General features: G+C 41.9%; 1 protein-coding gene across 1 annotated transcript; it reads left to right on the forward strand.

The window, feature by feature from the left end:
* The first annotated feature begins 2,141 nt into the window (after positions 1-2,141).
* Positions 2,142-19,537, forward strand: LOC147415303 (sucrase-isomaltase, intestinal-like). The gene is made up of 6 exons (XM_086468616.1): positions 2,142-2,227; positions 2,323-2,491; positions 12,110-12,261; positions 15,953-16,124; positions 18,655-18,754; positions 19,416-19,537. The coding sequence occupies exons 1-6, from the start codon at positions 2,142-2,144 to the stop codon at positions 19,535-19,537; spliced, it is 801 nt and encodes a 266-aa protein (XP_086324742.1).
* The last annotated feature ends 3,764 nt before the right edge of the window (positions 19,538-23,301 follow it).

Consider the following 23,301-nt stretch of genomic DNA (forward strand, 5'->3'; position numbering starts at 1 on the left):
AAGAAAATTCCCAACGTACAGCCTTGGTTTATCAACAAGCATTTGTGACAGCAAATGCTCACCACATTTACACCCTTGTATTGTTGTTTAACATTTTTCCTTGGCAATCAACATATGTTCAGCTGTGTTCAGCCATAAATACATACGGGTTAGAAGGAAATCTAATCCCCCACTTGAAAATTATACTGAGGAAATGATACGCTTCTACTGGTGAGGTCTCTCTTAAGGTAATACTAGTATACAGAAAAACCTGAGCCTTTTCTCCACTGTGTGTTTTATGAGTTTTATCACTGGTGGAACCAATTGCAGATCTCAGTTTTTTTCCGTGAAGCTCACCTCCATATTTCTGATAGTTCCTTTTTTTTTTTTTTTTTTTTTTGATGGAGACTTCATATATTTTCCAGAGTTTGTGAGGTAGAGGCTTACTTTATTATGAACCAAAGGTCAGGAACACATGAAATTTTCCAGCTACATTTTCCCAAAGGACACGAATGAATTGCTCATTGTAGCTGGTGAATTGAAAGTACCCAGCGGTTGCAATACCAGAGGCTCTTTTTCTTCAGTTGTCAGATTGGAATTCTTTGGGTATTATTTATTCTCAAATTATTTCTTTCTCTTTCCAGTCTTAAGCAAATGACAACCCAAAAGCTCCGGTTTTCATGTAAGATAAACATGCATAGAACATTACAGAAAACAGATTTTTAATTAAAAAGTGGTTTTAACACGAACTTGAAATGTGAGAGGCATTCAACCTTGAGTGGATACTCAGGTATCCACTCACATCCAAGTGGCACATGGATTTCAATGCACTTGTAGAAAACATCTTGGTTTAAATTATATGTTTAAAAAAGTACATTCTGTATTTAATTACAAACAATCATTTTCTTAAGAACTCTTCAAATTTTGTGTAAGTACCACAGAAGCACAAAACTGAATGAAAATGAGATTCAAAAGTACAAACATCAAATATTTCACTCAGTGAAACACTCAAGTTCTGGAGAATTTGTGCAAGAACAGATGAATTGAGACTGGGGTCTGTATGGGGCTTTTTCAGGTGCAGTGAGAAATTTTTGGTTACCCTAAAAATGCACAGAGAAGCCATGAGCCTAAAAGATATCTATAGTTTCCAGGCCACAACTTCAAACTGAAGATATGAATCTGGAGAGGGAACTGTAAAACATCAAGACAGGCAGTGAACTTCTCCAAAAAATTGAATTTCCAGTGTCTCATTCATGCTTGCTGACATCTGAAGGGCTTCCTGGCTTTATATAGCTTTTGTTGAAAGTGGGCCTGCTGTTTAGGAAGGACTCACGGTAGAGGTCCTTCTGACTTTGGACGATAGCTGACTGGTTCTTCCAAGACTCATGTTGCAAATGTCACAGTTTGTTTCTTCTTTTTCTGCTTTAACCAGAAGATGTGATATATGTTTGTTGGAAGAGGAAGCAAGAACCTAATCCTTTTTGAAATGTCAGTATTTTTTTACCAGTACTAGATCCAACTAGATGAATTTTCTATCAATTAATTGATTCATTCCAGCAGGGGCAAACATGCCTGATAGATATTGAAGAGTTACGTTAATTAACAAAATAGATCTCCAGCAATGTTGTCAACTAAACTGCATATTCTTTTCTGAACAGTAGCAATATATACCTGAAAGGTGGAACTAGCTCATCAGTTATAGCAACAGCTGACTAAGCTGCGACTTATTAAATCAACAGAAACATCTCTAAAACCTTAGGCAATAGAGTGTGCTTATCTGTCTGCATCTGCTGTTTTTCCTTATTTTCAAATGCTTAAAATCCTAACTGAGAAGCAGCCTTGATGTTCCTCCAAGCCTCTAAGCAAAGCTTCATTACTCCTCTTGCTACCAACAGCAACTCCTTCAGGGGCAGGAAGAGGATCATGTCGCAAACCACATGCACATGCAGTCAGGGGGAGGAAACTCCTCCTCCAGCGATCGCTGCAATGCCACGAGACCTTCTGGTAGAGCCAGAAGGTGTAGCTCCTGCACACTGTAACAACAACCGTCCTTGAGGAAGTTCTGCCAGCTCTCAGCTAGGACAAACAAAATTCCTCATCAACCATTCCTCATCAAGGAGAAGAGACCCAATTTAAAGATGTTAACAGCAGAAAAGGCAGGCATGGACCTCAAGAATAACAGTCCCATCCCACCCTACATGGATCACCATGACTGCTTAGGTCAGACTACAGCAACTTTAAGAGCAAGGTGAAAGAATAATTTCAGGCTTCTGCAAGACTTATTTGCAGTATTATTTGTGCTGTAAACAAGTCTGAGCTTTTGTGCTGCTGCACATCTTTCAGATCAACCAGCAACAAAGCTTTGGGCCTGGAAACTCCAAGTTGTCCCTTGCTGCTGCCAGGGAAGAACGGCAGGAAAAAACACAAGAAGTTCATTTCTCCAGAGCTTGAAGTCATCGACAAGAACAACCTAAATAAAGCAACTGTGGCCCCACAGTCCTGGATTAAGTGTGTATAAAAGACCAAACCCCACCAAGAGATTAACCACTGCACGAGCTATGAAACCATGAGTTGGGCCAAGGGGAACACCCATGTAAAAGAAAAGCAACTAAGATGGGAGTTGCTGAGGAAAAGGTTTGTTGCTGTCTCCTGGAAGTCATTTCACCTGAGAAAAAACATGAGATAGTTTTGTCCCGTGAGAATCCCCAAGGATTCTCTGCCTGAGCTGTTGGTACATGCAAGTTAAATTCAAGAAATGTGTATGGGTCAGGCATGCTCTCTGTCCTGTCTGGCAAAGCATTTAACCAGCTTTTACTTTCACTCTTGGGGTAGGATTTATTTTAGAAAATTAGAAAAATCTGTTTGTGTCAGTCTTCAGATACCAAAAATTACACGTTAATAACCAACAGTTCATTGTCTAAAAATAATTCGCAATTACATTATGCCTTCCACTTTCAGAGCAACTTTCATATTAATTAGGCCTTTTAACACCTTTTTTTGGTGTTTAAATTTAGTTTAGCATTGGTCAAAAAGTTGTTCTGGTTCTTTCTCTATGGGACTAGAGTAGTTGGCCCTGGTCAAATTCCCCCTGTCCAAGCACCAACAATGCCGTTGTCATTCGGTGCTAACTGGTGCCTTTTGGCAGTGATCGCGCAGGCTGAAGGTGGGAACAGCACCTGAACTATCCCTGCATTTTCAAACCAGACTTCCCAAGGCCGGGCTCAGGCCTCTGGTCCCTCTGCTGTGTTTTCTGTCATGTGCAGATGCCAAATCTCAGCCTGCTGGGCTACAGCAAAATAGCAATCATGACTTTGCTTTTTCTTTGTTTGTTTCATTAAAGTAGTTTCAAAACAAACAATTGAGTATTCAAATGTTTTAAAATGTTATAATTTCCCTTTGAATTGATTTGGTTGGGCAGTTTCCCCCAGCAGCCACAGCATTTTGGGAGGGGAGCCAGCAGGACAGGCTGCAAGCACTTTTTCTCCAAGCACCATGCACATTGGGGGGTTTCAGCTGAGCAAGCCACCAGTAAATTTGATGTGCTGATTTCACCTCACCCTGAGGAAGCCAATTTTTCACTTGCTCCTTTTACTGTGCAAGGAAGAAAGAGAAGAGGAAACAGCAACTAAAGGAAAAGAAAAGATCCATCAGTGTCACCAGTTCAGGGCCAGGTCACTCGACTCCAGAGCAAGAGCCATGCCTGCAGGTGTGATACTACAAAGTGTGGCCGCTCCCTGGGTGTGTGAAAAGCCGCTTTCTGCAGCTGTCAGCCACCTGAAAGCTCCAATACAAACTGTGCAAGCTGAAGGCACGAGAAATGTCTGAATCCTCCCCTGGAGCAAATAGCAAACCTGAAGACAAGGCTAGGCCCTCTTTGTGCAAGTGGTAGGGACAAGGACAAGGCAGGAGGTTAGTGACAGGTCTCATTTAGTCTATCATTGCACCAGAATGTTTCCAACACCGGGTTGTTTCTGCAGAGACTAAGCTGCAGCAGTAAGCCCTTGGCCGCAGAGAGGAGTGACAGCAGCTCTGAAAATCAAGAAGCCTCGTGCAGTATCAGGAGCACCACGTGTGAGCAAGGGCACCATGGAATAACGGCAGCACAGGTGACAGGAACCACTTACCTTATCATCTTCCCAGGAAGAGGGGATATATAAGCACAGGACACCAGAGAAAGAATCTAATTTTTTAGTATATTGCCAGCTTCTGGGGGCTGCATCTTCTGGTTCCTGACTTGCAATCCTGAGCGAAACAGGTGACAAAACAAGTCAAGAATTACAAGTGAACGGAACAATTTTTCCTCCCAATAGTCTTTTCAAACATCAACTCAGTAAATAATTAGGTTAGATGAAATATTATTATAACCTTGTCCTTTCTCCTGTTTCTTGTTTAAGTAACAGGCTTTAGAGGTGAACAATGCCTATCATAATTGTCTTTTTTTTTTTTTTTTCCCCAGTCTTTTAAGCTTGCTTTCACCATCTGTACAACACAGGTTTGGGTTTTTTTATCCTCGTTGCTTACTTCACCTTATTTCATGGCTACCCATATCCCTTAGGGTTTGGGAAAGCATCTCTAAATCTTTCTCCCCATCGCCTCTGCTAGTAAAACATGTGGATGTGCTTAAACCTCTGTAGGGGCTGGATATGTATCTGCCTCTTCTTGGGTGAGCAAAGCTGTTGTACGTGGCTATACGATTCCCTAAAACCACAAGCTTGGCTTGATAACAACCGAACTCTTCAGAACTTGTGTCTGGGCCTCTGGTCTGTAGAAGCTGTAGGTCACCAGCAAGTTGAAATGCACCTGGTTCCCATCCAATCAGGTTACACAGTTTGCCTGGCCAGCCAATCAGCATGCATGTAAACACCCATCAACAGCATGTGCTCCACATTATCTTTTGACCAACAGGTGACCAGGCATGAGGTCGTTGAGCTCCAGGTTTCTACTGAAATAAGAAGGAGCTGCAGATGACATTAGGGGAGGTGGGAGTGTTGATCTTCTTGAGGGTTGAGAGGTTCTACAGAGGGGCCTGGACAGGCTGGGTTGACGGGCCAAGGCCAACAGTATGAGCTTCAACAAGGCAAAGCGCCGGGTCCTGCACTTGGGCCACAACAACCCTATGCAGCGCTACAGGCTTGGGGAAGAGCGGCTGGAAAGCTGCCTGGTGGAAAAGGACCCGGGGGTGCTGATTGACAAGTGGCTGAATATGAGTCAGCAGTGTGCCCAGGTGGCCAAAAAAGCCAATGGCATCCTGGTTTGTATTAGGATTAGTGTGGCCAGCAGGAGTAGGGAGGTGATTGTCACCCTGTACTCAGCACTGGTGAGGCCACACCTCAAGTACTGTGTCCAGTTTTGGGCACCTCAATACAAGAAAGGCATTGAGGTGCTGGAGAGAGTGCAGAGAAGGGCAACAAAGCTGGTGAAAGGCCTGGAGAATAAGTCTTATGAGGAGCGGCTGAGGGAACCGGGGCTGTTTAGCCTTAAGAAAAGGAGGCTGAGGGGAAACCTTACTGCTCTCTGCAACTACCTGAGAGGACCTTGTAGAGAGGCAGGTGCTGGTCTCTTCTCTCAGGGAATTAATGATAGAACAAGAGGGAATGGACTCAAGCTGCACCAGGGTAGGTTTAGGCTAGAGATTAGGAAAAATGTTTTTAGTGAAAGGGTTATCAGACATTGGAACAAGCTGCCCAGGGAGGTGGTGGAGTCACCGTCCCTTAATGTGTTGGAAGGTCGTTCAGATGTGGTGCTTGGAGAAATGGTTTAGGGGTGCACTTGGTAGAGTAGGGTTGGTGGTTGAACTCGATGATCTCAAAGGTCTGTTCCAACCTGAACGGTTCTAAGATTCTACCAATCCATAGCTTGAAAGTGTGACTTGGAGTGGAGAATGTGTTGAGTTCAGCTTTTCTTTTTCATGCAAAAAGAGTGCAATTGCTATTTTATTCTGAATAACTCATAAAACCCAATGAAAGAATATTTTTTCAAGTAAGGACTGGAATGTGTTTGCTCCAGAACAAGGCAGGATCTCGTTTTCGCACGACTGTTTCCACTGAGGCCCAAAGGAAAACATTGCCTCCACAGGAAAAATCACGTAGCTGCAGTGTTGGCATACCCTTCGTCCTTTTTTTAATAATAATGAGGAGACAAAGGAACTGATATTATGGATCCAATCCGTGCAAATAAAAGTAGCAGATCTTAAAGTACAGAAATAGCAGATAAATACAGAAAACATACTTGTACAGGGAAGCCTATTTGAAATAGCCAATGCCATTGGGGAAATATATTGCTGATACCTTTTCTTTCTAAAGTCAGTTGTTTTTACACTGCTAGTGCAAAACCTGCAGCTTAGTCAGAGGTTCAAAGAATACAGAGGAATTTTTTTTTCTTTTTTTGGTTATGGGGTGTTGTGTTTTTTTTTTTCCCAGCCCATCCTTTCAGAGCAAGTGCAGTGCTGATGCTATGTACAAATCTTCATACCCATAAACGCATGCTTTAAATCTCCTTTATGTTTTTTTGTGTTAAAGTTGGAAAGAGGGATATCTGAGGATTTCTGTTCAAGGGTTAGGTCTCACTAGCTTAATATCAGTTTCAATGTGTTGAAATGTTTCAATGTTCATTCAATTGAATGAATGAAAATTTGGTCAATGTTTCATTTTGATAAAACTATAAACAGGCTAATTTAAACAGTGATTTACTCATTTTTAATTACGATGATTTTTGTATTTTTTTTAAATCATTGTAACCTGAGTGGCTTCTAGGATATTTTGGAAGTTCTGCTGAAAACAGATAGCAGTTCAAAGCAAAAAAGAGAATATATATAGTCATACATTTCCTGAAATACAGCCCTTAAGGAATTTAGGCAACACTCTAGAACCATTTTACAGAAATACGTGTCTCCAGATATTAGCATAATATTTCATTGGGAGCAGTGTGGTATCCAGCATAAAAACAATCTTTTTTGAGTAATGTCACACTTGAAACAAGGATACTGTAATATCCTCCACTTTCTAAAGGGATCTTGGTTCATATACTCAAGAGTAATTTATCTGATGGTAGCAAGTGTCTCCACGACAAGGTTACACCAGTATTACAGCTATTCCTTCCTTGGAGTGAAGTTTTCCTAGAGTGAGCGATGCATTGTTAAATCTGTAGAGTTAATAAAAGATTGAACCATGTTTCTAAGGAAGTATTGATAAAGAGGCAGTATTAACTGTAAGGATAAGTATGTTCCCACAGAGCTGCTACTGTTGTTTTGGTAATTTAAGGCAGATTGCTCAGGGTGCTTCTTGCATGCTGGTCACTGTGAAAGTAATTGCCAACTCACCTGGGCTCTAGCGTAACCTGCAGTTGTCCTGTTCACCCAAGGATGTTGCAGACGCTCCCTTCTTCTGCTGGTGGTGTAGCAACCTGGGCTGCTTATGGGAGCTGCCTAAGCACCCATCATAACTGTTCTTTTTCCTCAGAGCAAGATAATGTCTATCAGCATACATGGCCAGTTTTCCTTCCTGTGGAGATCCTGATCTGAAACTACGAAATGATGAGGCGTGATTACAAACTCTACATCATGCACAGTGAGGTGCCATAGGTTATTTTTTGACTGCCACTAACCATAAACACCAGAAACTGTGGTAATGCCATATACATGTGCATTGGTTGACGTCCTGTTGACAACCTCTTTCATGTAAGTAGTATTAAGAAGTTTTCCTTTGGAAAATCTTTAATTATTTGTCTCCTTTGTGCCAGCACAGAAGTATTGTGTAGAAATGAAGGGGTGCTGGAACCCATGGGCAAACTTTAATAAGCTTACTTACAGGTGTTTTCTGCTGTCTTGGTGCCGGTATTATGAAAACTGTTTTCAGCACAATTCCAAAACATGACCCCATACCAGCTACTATGAAGAAAATTTACTCTATCTCAGCCAAAACCAGCACACTGTCTTTTTATTTGTTTCAAGAGACATTGTCTACTGCTGATCTAGTGGGACACGTAAGTGCCTGATTCTCTGCAGATTGTGTCTCTGTTCAGGCCTTCCTGTGCATCATGGGGTCACTCAAGTTGCAAAATCCTTTGGCTGCAGGCTAGACTGGGAGCTTTGCTCTCCCAGCAGCCATCAAAGAGGAGAGGATTGCCTGGTCCAAATAGCTGTCTACCGCAGATTAAATCACTAGGATATTTTCCTCCCAATGTCATTATATTAAGTGACGGCAAGAGATTGAGTCAAGGAATTGAGTGTTATAATGATTTCCTATGCAAATAGTGCAGTTTGGACTCATGATTTTGCGATGGTGTTTAAAGGAGAGGAGATTGTATGAGAGAGCATCTTAGAATGGAAATAATGTGTCCACAAGATAATATACTGTGCTGGGAGATTTGTCATGTGGAGAGCGTAAACACATCTGAAGAACAAGGTAAAAACAACTTATATTAATGGGATAGAGCAATGCAAAAATTTATGGTGCTGAGCCTTGCGGTGACAGTGGTATTAAAGAACGTCAGATGAGCTGCAAGATCCATGAGCCTTCTGGTTAACGAATGATGGTGTTAACACCTCAAGAGGGAAGGGGTGTTTGTGTCTTCCTTGAACCTGTACAAACTGTACCTGCTCATTGTTGGAGCCGTTTCTATCAATTTTCAGCTGCTGTACCTTGAACTGGGTTTTCCTGATGTTTGCTGTACCCATGATGTGATCATAGTGTCAAGAAATAAACACTATTGAGAGAGAATGGCAGCCCAGCGAGAGCTCCTCACCATGTACCTGTGTGTCGTTTGCTGCTTCTTAGGACTCAAGGAAGGACACGTGCACCTGTGGAGCTTGCAGAGGAAGATCCAATGGGCCGATGAAAAGGATCATATTTTCTAATCTGGACATCTGGAAGAAGGGAGATGAGTAGTAACCTTCTGCTGAACACATTGGATCTTCAGTGGGTAGAAAGCAATTCAGTTAAGCAAAGTCAGCCAATACACACAGGTTTGCAGAAGAGGAAGGCTGAGGTTTCTCTGCACTGGGTGTAAGTACAACTCACCCTATTAAAAACTGTAAAAAATGAGTTGTTGTTGTTTTTTTTTTTTTTTTAAAAAAAATCTTCCAGCTGTTGTGTTTAGAGGGAGAAGCTTGAAATCAGTATGATCAGAATCTTTAAGGATTTGTGAGGAATGTGTGTGTAAAAAGGAAGCATCTAAGGGGATTATTTAACGTTTCAGGATTTTAATCCTTCCTTGTAGTGATACAAACATTACCTCTAGGTGCAGAGCTACAGTCCGGAGGTCACTGTGTAGGTTAAATGGCATGGAGGGGACTTCGCTAAGGGGGATGGCCTATGTAGTTATTCCATATCTATTTGTTGGAAAATAAATATTTAAGATTAGATCCATTCTGAGGAAAAAATAAAACCCAGTTACATATTAAGATTTCCTGTTTCAAATATTATTGAAACTTCTTCCCTTTAAACTCCCTTCCATGGTAATCGTTCGTATTTTTCTTATGCTTTTGACGTTTATTTTTAGAATACCATTAATTCTGTTTATACAAATTATATCGTTAATAACTCATCATGCATTCCTTTGTCATAAATTTGATTGTCTTACAGCTATTTTAATCGATCTTGTCCTCATTTGGGAACGTTTAGTGACTTCTTGCAGCTACCCCCCATCAGGGTGGGTCAGGCGCCCTTGAGCCGGGGCTCGGGAGGGGCCCACACAGGAGCCAGGCCCCAGCGCAGCAGCTTGTGTAGACGGGGGCTCAGCTGGGTTTGTGCCACCATTAACTGCCTGGTGGTGATGTGCCCCAGAGCAGTTTGCCCTGAGGAGGGCTTTAAACTGAGAGGGAGGGAGTAGCTTGAGGCCCCAGGAGGGAATGACAAGATGGGTGGGTCAGCAGGCCGCGGCCTGGGGTGATGTGTCAGAAAGGGATCACCACATCAACAAAACGGGCTCTCGCTTTGGAAGACAGGAGAAAAACAAGTGTCACCGTTATCGCCAGAAAGGGCAAGAAGGAAGAAGCAGTGACCTACAGGCTGGTCAGCCTCACGCCCGTCTCTGGGAAGGCAACTGGCCTGTAATGATGTCCGTGGCTGCCGTTGGTAGGCGGGTTGGCAAACAGCAGTGAGCTGATAACAGCAAAGCGTACGCCGTCGGGTTTGGTGTTGAGGTTTACAGTCAAGAGCAGCAGATGAAGGAAGCAGAGAGGCTTTAAGATATGTCATTCCTTCTGTTGCCTCCAGGTTATGTTTTAAGGCTCCTAGTCGACATGTATTCAGGCAATGTTAAAGGGAACTCAGGAGAGGAACTGCTGGGCTATCATCTCCTCATCATAAAGAACAGGCCTTAAAATGTATGCTGTTCAATGTGCGGTGTAGTTGCAGCCTTTACATACAATATTCCCTGTAGTAGTAACAGTCATTGTAATATTAAGAATGGCTACAAATTTTGATATTAATGGACAAAATACGAGTAGCACTATGTTATTTACAAAAGCTTCTTTATTCGTCACCATACTGAAAAGCACCTGGTTATCTACGTACTGGCTTTACTCTTCTGGGGACTGTTGATGGGCCAGTATTGCTTCTGCTCTTTGTTCATTCCCGTGGCTGTGGGTTTTCTGAGTAGGGGTGCAGGTGGGGTGATAGCACGTACATCACTGACCGGGTGCCTGCGGGGTTTTTTCCTCACACCTCTCTCTCACAGCTGCTGTGCAGTAGGGTTTTTTTGGTCCTTTCTGAAACGTTATCACAGAGATGCAACCAGCATTGCTGGTATGCTCATCGTTGGCCAATGGCGGGTCCATTTTGGAGATGGCTGGCACTGGCTCTGCCCGACATGAGGCAGTCCCTGGTCTCTTCTCACAGAAGATGCTCTGCAGCCTCCTGCTACAAACACTTTGCTACGTAAACCAAATAAACCATGTGAACGTGTTTTGATATGTTAGTGCAATGCACATGTATTCCTGCTCTTTCTTGCTTTAACTAAAAAGAATCAATTTATCTGTATTTAAGGCAGTTTTCTAAGGTTAAATGTTCTTAACCAAATGTTAAATGCAGTAGCAGCTGCCAATGTATATTGATCTGGATGCCGGAGATTAGTTTTAATTAGTTTTATTGCTGATGCACAGTTCAACATTAATGGTACAGTGCTGTTCGTCACACAGGGCTGAGCAGGTGGCTCTGCAGCCAGCACAGCACCCCTGGGGGAAGGGGGCTTTTATCCCATCCTCCAAAGACTGATTTTTAGTCTGTTTGCTTATTTTATATGATTAAAATACTTTTTGAATAGAAAAAAGATAACACTGAAAAGAAGAATAGGGATCAGAGAGACTACGTGGGAGCAGACACACTGTGTAGAAAGAAAGCCCACAACCATAAAAGCCTGCACTGGTACATTAGAAACCACTTGTCTTCCAGGGATGTGATATGGAGCACCCTGCTTTCCATACAGTCCCACTTTGTGTCAGTAACCCCATTCACACACCGGGACTGAAGCAAAATTTTGGAGGTGAAAATGGCAGTAAAATAGAAAGAATTGCTTATACAAAACAAACATTTTGATGGTTTAGGATAAAACTGCCCATGCAGACTAATATCTGCGTCTTTTCTGCCTGTTTCCGTCTCAAGATGAGTAGGAGTCTGCCTGAGCAAAAAGTACGAGAGTGTATATGGCAGATAATGCAAACAGGCGAGTCCGTGTATTTGTGTGCATCTCAGCCTGAGACTGGATTTCTACACATCATAGTTCTCATTCCAAACATACACAGTGTTCCAAAGTATATGTAAAGTAACTTTCAGTGTTGGGAGAAACTGAAAACGACCATAGGGTACCCTGTCGTCAGCTAAAGTGGCCAAGAGGTCACCTCAGATTTGGTCTGAAAAACCTGAAGTCCAATGGAGCTTCCTAATGGAGCTTGGAGGTGCTTTTACCTGATGCTGTGGAAGAACGGTATTTCAGGGGAAGGAGCACCTGTGAGAGCAGCAGCCCAGTGCCATTTCAGAAAAAGAAAAGTCCTTCCAGTTTTAATTTGCCATGTATTTGCACAAGAAGCAGTGCATATTGAGCCACAGGTCTGCGAATATCCTAAGTCAGAACTATTTGTTTATGCTGGAAAACGTTATAAGGTCCGACACTTCTGATATTTCGATGTGTGCAGATCACGGATCCTAAGTCACAAAGATTTGAAGTCCCTCATGAGAATGTGCAATCGTTCACTGGATCTGCAGCCTCCAATTTAAACTACAAAGTGGATGTGAGGCAGAACCCCTTTGGCATCGTGGTGACCAGAGTGAGGAACGGCGGAGTGCTGTAAGTAACGTTGGTGCTTTTTCTGAGTGACACGGGTGTCACTGGTTTTCTCTGAAAGCCCCTGTTGCAAGCAATGTACGCACAAGATGCCACGTGTGAGGAGCCCTCTTGGACATGTAACCTATTTCTTCTCTTTACACTGACGGATGTTCTGCAAGGACTTCTGTGAGGGCTTTGGAAACAAATTCTGTGATATGGAGAGCTCTGTCTAAAAGGTTTGAGGTCTGGTGCTCTATTCACTTTCCCCCAATGGTAGGGAAATATACAGCTGCTTTACTTCTTCAATTTGGGGAATTTTTATTATCCAAAGAATTCCTTGCCAGTGCTTCAAATCGCACAGGAACACTCTTCACTGCATCTTTTATCTTCTCTGTCACAATCATGCTGAAGCCCTGAACCACCAAAACCAGGTTGCCCTTTAGACCTGTGATATCCAAGAACAGCTGGTGCAAGCCACTGAGAAGCTGGGCATGGGATGCTGTAGGAAATATTTGACGGACTTGTACGTTGAAAGCTTCCTTCCCGTTTGAGTTCTAAAAGCCAATGAATAACCCTACAAACCTACGGCATGGCTTTAGGTCCCGCTAGAGGGGGGAAGTGTCAGGATGAACATCCTTATTAATTCAGGCCAAGAGCGATTACCCGCCAGAGTGCTGGGCCAGGTGGATTATCAGTGCTTCAAGTTTAATTAATTAGCGATTACTTTTGTGCTCTTGTTAGTATTGTTTTCTTGGAATCCTCTGTAATGATTGATTTGCAATTATAGAGAGCACAAAAGGTGGACTTGGTATTCAGCAGTGCATGACTGATTAAACAGGTGTATGGAGGGGAAATAAGAAACCTGGTCCGATAGAACCATATTGAAACGGTGCTCCGGAGGACTGTCTGTATTTTCCTTCATCTTTTGTTTAATTTGATAAAGGTGGTTGCACTTTCAGTCTTAAAAAAAAAAAATAAAAAGCAATGATGCATGACTCTGAGTTTTACTATTATAAAGAAAGCTGTTATTAGCATGGGATGAGGGCAGTCCCTCAGGGATAAATCCTTGATAAGTTTGTTTACACAAGATGAGTGTTTGTCCCCAACTCTTAAACAACCAACCCAAAGGGAGGTCTCTTTGGAAAAAGAAGGGTGGGGACAAATGTGTTATTACACTTCTTTAGAAAAATCCTAGTATTTGTTTTGATAGTCACAGAGGCTGCGACCTTCCATCATCGTTTGTTACACTTGAGCCCCACAAAAGTGTTAGTGTTCTGACAGACCTATAACCGTCATCATTTGCAAGACAACCTGAAAATTGTAACTTTCCTTAACTGCCATAGTTACATTAGAAAGACAAACTTCTTCCCTCCCAAAAAAACCCCTAGTCAGTACAGTTTGTGAGCAGATGGGCAAGATTGTCGTCAGAATCATTAAAACTGGACTGAAATACATCAGATGAGGGTTTGACCTATGAAGTCTCTCTCAAGTGTCAGTGTTTGTAACTTAAAAAGAAAAAAAGTTACTATGAGCAGATTAAAATTGTAGTAAGCCCAAACTTCCCTGCTTTTGCTGCTTGTTTGTGCTGTGTTTGTAGTTGCTAATGCACCGTGTATTTATCTAATTGTTTAAGAACCTCTTTAGGCATAAAAGATTTTATTGATAATGATATAATTAAAGTGATGGATGCAGTTATAGTGTACTAATACTTCTGAAGTGATAAAGTCCCTTAAAATTAGTATGGCTGTGTTTGCATAAAGTCAAAAAAAAAGTTAGTGGTCTGCCTTATATGAATGTCATGACTATTAAATGTCACAAATATCACATGAAAATACAGTTGTAAATAGAGTTTCTAACTGGAACTACATAAAGTGAGTAGACAAAATCCTATTGCTTTGAAATTGTGTATGACGTTAGTACACATGGAGGTAGTTCGCCATCTCAAAGTAAGTAATTTTCTCTGCTTTCAGGGCGAGACTGGGTTTCTGCAGATCCCTGTAAGTTCTTGGCTTAATGGAGCTGAAGAAAACCTTCAGATCTGAGGAACAGCTTCATTCCAATTGCTCGCTGCTTTTAATCTGGTTTAACTCACAATTACATTCTATTTATGATTGTGTCATTTAAGAAGAGATGACTGATGGAAAGTCAAACTACGTCTGGGGAGGGGTCAATTTTGACACATCTGCCTATTGGAAATGTTCAAAATCTTAGAGGAATGAAAGAGGAAAAATTAAAAAGATCAAAAGGAATGCAATGTAATGTTTTGATAGATTCCATGAGTTGTGGGAGACCTTTACCCAGGTTGGTATTTGGTCTTGCTTAGGAAATGCAAAGCGATTCAACTATTCTGGTGCATTTGGCTTCTTAGGGAGACATTTAATTGTGTCGCTGAGATAAACGTGACCAAAATCCCAGCATTCTTGTCATACGGTAGAAAATGACCAAGTTTTGGTGGTGGTGTGGGCACACCCCTGGCTGTAGAAAAAATCCCTACGGGTGGTCCCCTCTGTCCATCAGGAGGGAGGATGCCTAAGATGCCCAACGAAGCCTTTTTGGCACCGTTGGGTACCGCAGGTGGGGTCACAACCTGAAGTATTGCTGTTCAGGGGTGTCTAGAGTCTGGCTCACCGTTACAGCCGCAGTAGCTCAGCAGAGCTGAAGGAAGGCGAGTGAACCAAGGAGTCCATTGCCTTGCAGCGAGCTGCCCCTCGGTGCAGCCCACGGCAGGAATCGGGCTGCCTCCCGCTGCTCCCTGCCTCAGCACCGCCCAGATTTCCCCACCACTTCCCAAGTCCTCCCCATAGAAACAAGGAGTGAAATTAGGTTTTGCCTGAGTGTTTGCAGCTCTCGTAATCCTTGTTTGGAATAGGAACTGTTTGTCTGTAATGAAAGGGAGTGGTGAAAGGTGCAAGATTACATTAACACAAGAAACTTTATTAATTAAATTGACTTTTACTATGTCTTTTGCTAATAGATGTAAAGGAGGAATATTGATCTCTGGCTTGTTCTCTTTGTACAGATATATACAGTTGTCTCTCGGTCTATTTTCAACACCACCAACTTCACGTTCCTCAAAAAGCTGAGCAGTTGCACTATGTAGAATTTGCCCCAGGAGGGGTGATCGCCACCAGGTGGGATTTGGACATGTAAAGGATCACGTTATTGCCTTGACCTGTTCTCATCTCCGCTGGGTTTATTTGCGAGCTCGCGCAGAGCCATGGTCTGCCTTTCCCTGCAGGGACTGGCCTAGCAGGGCTCAGGAGCACGTCTTGTTCATTGTCCCTGGCACGCAAAAGCTGCTGTTGATTTGCAAGATCTGATGGAGCGGATTCTTTTTGTGCTTCTGCCCACCCATGGGAATTTTCCATCCGCCCCCTTGCTGCGAGTGGCCACAGAGAGTGGGTGCAGGATTTGGCCCAATGGATGTGGGGTGGGAAGCTTTGGTGGAAGAGGGCAGTGCGGACGTACCCCCGCAAGCAGATGGGCCGCTTGTGTGAGAGGCATCTGTGGGATCAACAGGCACCGCTGCTCTTGGTGTCGGGGCCGGCGGCGCTCTCCTCCAGCCCCGCACCCTCCCGCCGCCCTCTCCTCCGGGTCTCTGGATGGAGACCTGAACCTGCCGGCCAGCTGGAACTGGAAGGAGCGGAAACAGCTACTGCACCGGTTCCTGGGAAAAGGCGTTTTTGTCTCTTGTTTTAAATCGTTTCACCAGGTTTGATACCACCATAGGGCCACTGCAGTACGCGGACCAGTTCTTGCAGCTGTCAATCAAACTGCCCAGCAGCAACATTTACGGTGTGGGAGAGCACGTGCACAAGCAGTACCGGCACGACGTTAACTGGAAAACCTGGCCCTTATTCAGCAGGGATATTGGCCCCTCTGGGGTAAGGACTGGTTTTATTACCCTCCGTTCTTTGCAGATGACTGCTGCAACCCAAACCTCGTACGCAGCAGACGCATTAATAAAATCCAGCGGGTTTTTCCCCAGAGACCTGTCAGGCACTTGCGTGTTATTACTGGAAGATGGTCCTGATGAACGTTCCCCAATTTCTGATTTTTGTGTTGATGTGCAGTTGAAAACCCGCTGATAAACATCAATAAATGGGAGTGTGCGGAGTCTACTGATCAACAGAATAAATCACAATGTGTCCTAATGCATTGCTGTGTGGAGCATTCAGTACCGATGACACATGCTTCTTCAGTCAACTTCCTTGTAGCTCGGCAGATGATGGAAAAGTTCTCTTTAACAGCTGTCTCTTTACAAGATAAAATATGTCTGTCAGCTGTAATTTGTTTCTATAGTCTGTATGGATGTCTCTTTACAAACCAATTTCCAGGGCACGTATTTTTCCATAATTACAAGAGAAGACTCTTACATCTGCAGAGACTTCCTCAGGCTTTGATCCAAGTTCTCTTAACAGTTGCACACACAGGTACATGTGTTGCTCTGTCAGTTCCTCCCTGCAGTGATCTGTTAACAGAGATACACTGAGTATTTGTGGGTTAAAGTCTGGTGAGGTGCCGATTCAAACAACGATACTCATTTTCTGCTTGTTGCTTTTTCTGACTTTGTATTCCCAGAGACAGTCTTTGCTGTACTTTGGGGATGTAAACAATCAAATCTCATTGCTATGGTCATGAATATCTTTTGCTTTGACTAGGAAAATATTTGCTAAAGCTTGTAAGCACTCACTTGAGCTAATCTTATGCAAAAATCATTGAAAACCCTATATGTCTGGTACATAATCAACACATTATGGACATTTTGGAGAAAGAAATCAATGTAGAGCGTGAATGAAAGAATCTTTGTTAACATTAATATTTTCTGTTTGCTTTTTGAGTTCCTGAAGTACTTTATTTATATCTAGCTAATGAGCCTTGAATAAACACCGTTTGTCACTATTACCTCAGCTCCATAAAGCAACAATCCATTTACATTACCTTGAGAGAGCACTTCAGCGTTTTGCTGAAACATGAGCTATGAACAGGAACTAGGGGGAGAGACCACTGTCTGTAATTAATTAATAATTTGGAACTCATACCCCTTACCTTGGGACCTCTTCTCTGGGAGTGTTTTCTGAGATTGCGATGTTGGGCTGATGCGCGGCAAGGTGAGTGCTGAGCTCACTGGAGAAAATGTTAGTGTTGGACATCGATATGAGCTAAGTTGTTAAAATAAATTAGGCATCTAAAGATGTATTTAGATACTTCTGCAAGTAAGCCATGGAGATTTGTATCTCCTTACGCTGTCCCTCCTGTATTTGTGGTACACGTCTGTCCTCCCCTGTTAGTGGGACACTCAGGGGCTCAACAGGACCTGAGCCTCCTGCTTCTTGTCTAGATCCGGCTGGAGTTATGACAACTGTAATTATATTTTAGCAGCACTATGTGTCACTGAAATAAACACTCACCACACACACTCACCTGCTTCTATTTCTCATGTCTTCTGAGTCTTCAACCTTTTTCAATGTTTTGAGTATATTTTTTATTTTCTTGGCAAATTTGATAGCTGTGGGGGATTTGACAGGAGAAACTAATTATGCACTGTCAACATATAATTACTAGAGAAAGTGACACAGAGTATGATTTGGCCTGGTGAAATGTCATGAAGCTTGTTTTCGTTTTCAGGATAAAAAAATCTAAATTAGCTCATATTTGTCTCACTATGAACAAGCTGTATTATAGCAATAATCCCGTTTATTTTCTATCTCTACTAAATATTCTGCTTACAAACTGCCTCTTCTTAATAATTACTATGTTGAGGTTTGAAGACGGTTCTTACCTGAATGGCTCTATTGAGTGTAGGCTCACTAACAGTGAACAGAATCAAGTTCGGCTCATTTCAAATTGCTCAAGTTCTGTTTCTCATTGATTTGTTACGAGTTTTGTTTTGCAGTTGTTAAAATTTCTAAGGTTTTTGTTGCTAATAATAACAGGAAAAAAAAATTAGAAAGGAAAGAAAAAAGAAGCAAGGTACTCTCTTATTTCCATAGATTAGACATAAAAATGATTATCTTGCAGAATTAATAGAGATATAGATTAGATGTAAAATCTAATCTCTGGTGAAAGGTGATGAAAGCACCTTTAAGTTCTGTTGTGTGCTCAATGTGCATATATATTACCCAGAAATAGGACTGCAATATATGCAGATTTGCCTGAAAATCCATCATAGCTGCTTGCTGATGTTATCTATGTATTTGGGCAAACTTTCTTTTTAATGGAAAATGTTCTCATAAAGGAGAAGAATGCCAGGAAAGGGAAAACAGAACTGTAGGAAGGTGTCAGGATTTTTCTGTTGGTGTTTGCTGTCTGTTGAGGAGTTTCAAGTTCTACCTGTGATATATTTTGAAATATTCCAGAAGAGATACTGTTGTTAGATTGTAATCAGCTTTCTTTTTCCTGCTACCCTTTAAGGAAATGCATAACTTATATGGAGTTCAGACTTTCTTCCTGTGTTTGGAAGACAGCACTGGAGCCTCCTTTGGTGTTTTCCTGATGAACAGCAACGCCATGGGTGAGAAAGCTTTCTCTGTAGCTTTGAGCATTGCAGTTAAGTATCTTTGTAAATGATCTGTTGGACTGGGATCAAAACTGAGGTGATATACATGTCCTTTTTGTTTAAATACTGTAGCATGTAATCCTTTAAAGAAAGTCGTCTCCGGATATCTGATGGCAGTCATTACTGGAAGGGTTTAGCAGTATTTAGCATACACAATATAAGCAGTGAGTAGCTTTCACTTAACATTGTGATGGAAACCTGAGGGTCAGAAAGTTACCTGGAGCCTGTGTTAATCACTGGAGGCTGAGTTAATCATGAGTTAATCATTTTACGCACAGAACAATTTGAAGCACATCACCCGTCAGCGTACTCAATTCCACTGCCTTAGCAAAGCTGCATTTATGGAGGTGTTAGCAGGAATGGATGGATTCTTTCGCTGTTTGTGTGTTGTCATGAAGTATACAAAGATCAAGAGCAGAAAACATCACAAAGCAAAGATGAATCAAACCAGCAGCCAAGAGCAGCAGTTTGGTTTTGTATTAGTAATGCTGGCCTTAGTGCAAACATTAAAGAGACAAAAGGGCTTGAATGGCATGAATGTGCATTAAAGAAAAGATTGGAAGTAGTCACAATCAAAATGTGCTTTAAAACTGATATTTGTATTCCTTTATTGAAGGTATTCTTGATAAGCTCGTGTTTTCCAAGATGCTTTGTATGGATACAGTGCAGAAATGGGGGAAACGTTATGATGTCCACAGTCTTTATGGATATTCCATGGCCATATCAACACAGAAGTAAGGAATGTGTCTTAAAATCCTTATGAAAAGATTTCAGAACGGTACATGGCCTGCATTTTCCAAAACAGCAAGAGATTTCACTTCTAAATTAATTCCCTTTAGGGAAGAAAAAAAAAAAAAAAAACCAACCTTTTTTTCAGATATTGATTTTTGGTTTAGGCTACTTATTTTAATACTGTTGCTCTGTGTGCATGGTGAGATAAATTTGGTTAACAAAGGTGTTATCTGATATATCCCAATCTACCTGTTACTTCTAGTAATTTTTAAACCCTAATGATCAATGTGAAACATTTTGGTGTGTTTGTTATAATTTCAAATGAAATAGAGACATCCTTTTATAAGGGAAATAGCCAAATTCCTTTCTGTGATTTAAATTTGACTCTTGAGCTTTTTTCCTAAATTATGCATATTAGCACCAAACAGGAAGGTAAAGGTTTGGAAGACATAGAAGTATGGGCAGCGTCAGCTAGTAGTCACTTTAGCACACAGTTGAATTTGAAAGAAGAAAGGTAAAACGTGTTGAATGGCTCAGTCATTGAAGGTGGGCAAGGAGGGATGTGCAGTGCAAAACAGAGTGAGCCTGGAGGAGGACCTCAGGTCCCACCACCCAGAAAGCAAACACCGTGCAGATGTTTCCATTGAATTTCAGACTCTCTGAAACAGCAGCCAGTTTTCACACAGTTGGCAGAGGGTTTTCTGGGTGAAGAAAACAATAATAATTTGGTATTTGTTTTCAGCCGCAGGATCCAGCTGCCTTTGGACCTGATTCAGTCTTGGTGAAAACCTCCAAGCATTACTTGAACATCCGCTACACTTTGCTGCCCTACCTGTATACACTCTTTTACAAAGCTCATACTCAAGGAGACACAGTTGTACGGCCAGTTTTGCACGAGTAAGTTTGCTTATCAGCCTTTGTGGTAGCTCTATGAGGAATAAAAAAACTCAGACATATTAAATGTTCTTAGAGACTTTCTAAAGACTGATGTAGCCTGCGAAAATGCACACTGGAATATATATAGACAACTTCTCAATTCATGAAATACCATTTTGGAGTAATCAGAAGAGCAATCAGAAACCGTCTGTAATTTCTGCATATACGCATATATTATTGTCAGTCACTCTTATGAGTTGCTATGAGATGTTACTGTCAGCTAATCAAATTAGTCTCCACCATCATATATATGTATATATATATATGTATAAAAGAATATATATTTCCTTGCCATGTAACTCTTGAATAAGGTGTGACAGAAACACATACACATCTACACTTTAACACAATGGTAGAGATATTTATTGATGGATGTATGCACTGATATGCAGTTGTTTTATCTTTATGTGTGCATTGGCACGTAGATATTTACACAACTTAAGTCCCTTTCTAAAAAGAAGCATTAAGATGAAACTCAGGATGTAAGAAAACGTTGACAGCAGCAAGTGATGCAACGTACTCATTCTTTTTTCCATCCCTGTCAACAAGGGGGCACAAATCTCAGTGAGAAAACAATGGACCACGATGTCCCTGCCAGCAGAAAAACTGGGTCTCCATTTGCGAGGAGGATACATCTACCCTACTCAGCAACCAGCAAACACCACAGTGGCAAGGTACGCTTCGAAACGGAATGCTGTTAAGGGGTTTGCTTTCGAGAGGGGGCTAAGGACTTTCAGGTCACAAACCAGCAGCAGCCCATTGCATTCAGCATTTTCACCTTGAAATACGGGAATCCCTTTGAGCCACGCCCCCTTCCACGGCTGTTTAAATTACAAGTTCAATGATTAATTACAGGTTTATTTGCATAGCATTCTGTAAACTTGCCATGTATTTTAATCCGCTTACATGAAGACGAAAGGCAACCAAGGACTAATCTAAGGCAATTCTCAAAGTATTGCAGCCCTGTTGAGTGTCACGTTCTTAACATGAACACGAAGGACGTGTGAAGATGTTTGTTTAGGTAATTGTTACACGTGCCAGACAGAAAGTCTCTCTTTCCTCAGCCGGAGGAACCCAATGGGACTTATAATTGCCCTGGATGACAACAACGCAGCGTCTGGGGACTTGTTCTGGGATGACGGAGAATCCACAGGTGAGCTGTTGTCAACAGGGAAAGAAGTCTGATGAACACAGCTTTCGTACGTGCAAGCTTCCGTCTTCCTGCTGATTTCATGGAGCAAGAATAAGTCATTTGGAATGCTGTAACGTGCTATTCAGAGTCAGTGGTTGCTTTTTCACCACTTTCAAGTGGAAAACTGTAACTATTATTAATTTGTTTTCTTTTTGTTCAGGTTTCACTGTAGACTTGCGTATGTACAGGTTTGGTATGGTAGCATGCTGACTGTTATACCATGCTGTCAAGACTGATATGTATTCTTGTGTGGATCCAGATTAGTTTCAGTGGTGCAAGAACACAGATAACTGGTGTTCAACACTAAGAATCAATAGAAATTGAAAAACTTGCACTGTTATTAACTCTCTGGAATTATTTAAATTGCTTATGAAAACAGTTGAAATTTTGTTAGCTGAAAGATATGGTATTGCAGCCAAAGGTTTTTCATGCAATCTGGTTTCCACAGCATACTGGTGCATAAGCGTACAGGCTCTGTCTGTCACGTTGCCAACCTCGCCTTTAGTAAAGCTGCCGGAGAACTTGTTTGCCATGGGGGCAGTCAGTATCGTTATGCCAAGGCCTGTCAAGCTCATCACTGGCATCAATACTACCTACCTCACCAGTCTTTTTCTGTCAAACAATTCACAATACACATACCTTTTTTGCTTAGGGTAAGATTAAGGTCGCAACTTAATCCAACTGAAGTTAAAATTAAAAAAAAAAAAAACTAAAACAACAAACAACCAACTACAACACAAACCTGTAATATAGGATTAAATTTATTTTGGCTTTCAATAAAGTTAATGCTTTTGGAACACCCGCATGTCCAAGGAAAGCTGAGTTCATTCAAGTTCATGCCATTATATGTCCGTAGATGTATTCTTCATTTTAATCTTGAGATGAGGGAAGTTTTGAAAAATGGAGTGTTGTGAACAGTGGGATTTTCTCTGGTATTTCTGAGGATTTAGTTACAGTACTGTGTGCAAGTTTCATTTGTGCCCCTGAAAACCAGGCAGAGATCCTGCAGACAGAGACTCACGGAAGTATTTCATACACAAGGTGTCTAGCTCTGCGTGCATGTTTTCAGGAGCGATCTGTAGGTGTTTAGTTGATGGCAGAGGTTTTCCCTGGTGAATTAACCTCACCACTGTCCATCCGCAGGCAGCAGCTGACATGGTACTTTTCTGCCTGTTTTCTGATACAACTAACCACCTTCAAGATATCAAAGTGATCCAGTTACTCTGGCTTATCCTCCAGCCTCTAAAAGCTACCTTTATCCTTAGTCACAACCTATTTGTTTGACTTGTGCAGGGCTCGGGGCTCTGACTCAACTTCCATGAAAGCAAGCAGCTCTTGGGGTTCAACACTGCATCCCCCTTTCCTGACTGCATAGCTGCCTTCTCCTCTCCTCATGCATTCAACCTGAAGAACTCCCTGGGTTTTAATTTTAACTATACCAATCGTATCTCCAGAAAAACTTCCAAGGCTTTACTTTTTTTAACTGTTGTGCAAGTTAGGGATGCTTTTAAGAAATAGAGCTGTGATTCAGCTGATTATTGCTGCCATAAATATTGAAGGCCTGGGGTGGCTGCTGTACGTGTGGGTGACAGCTCTATGTCCTCCTTTGTCAAGGCCTAAAATAACGAAGCTATTATGGGAC

The sequence above is a fragment of the Leptosomus discolor genome, chromosome 7 (assembly GCF_034619465.1).
Source record: "Leptosomus discolor isolate bLepDis1 chromosome 7, bLepDis1.hap2, whole genome shotgun sequence".
In the NCBI taxonomy this organism is placed as follows: Eukaryota; Metazoa; Chordata; class Aves; order Leptosomiformes; family Leptosomidae; genus Leptosomus; species Leptosomus discolor.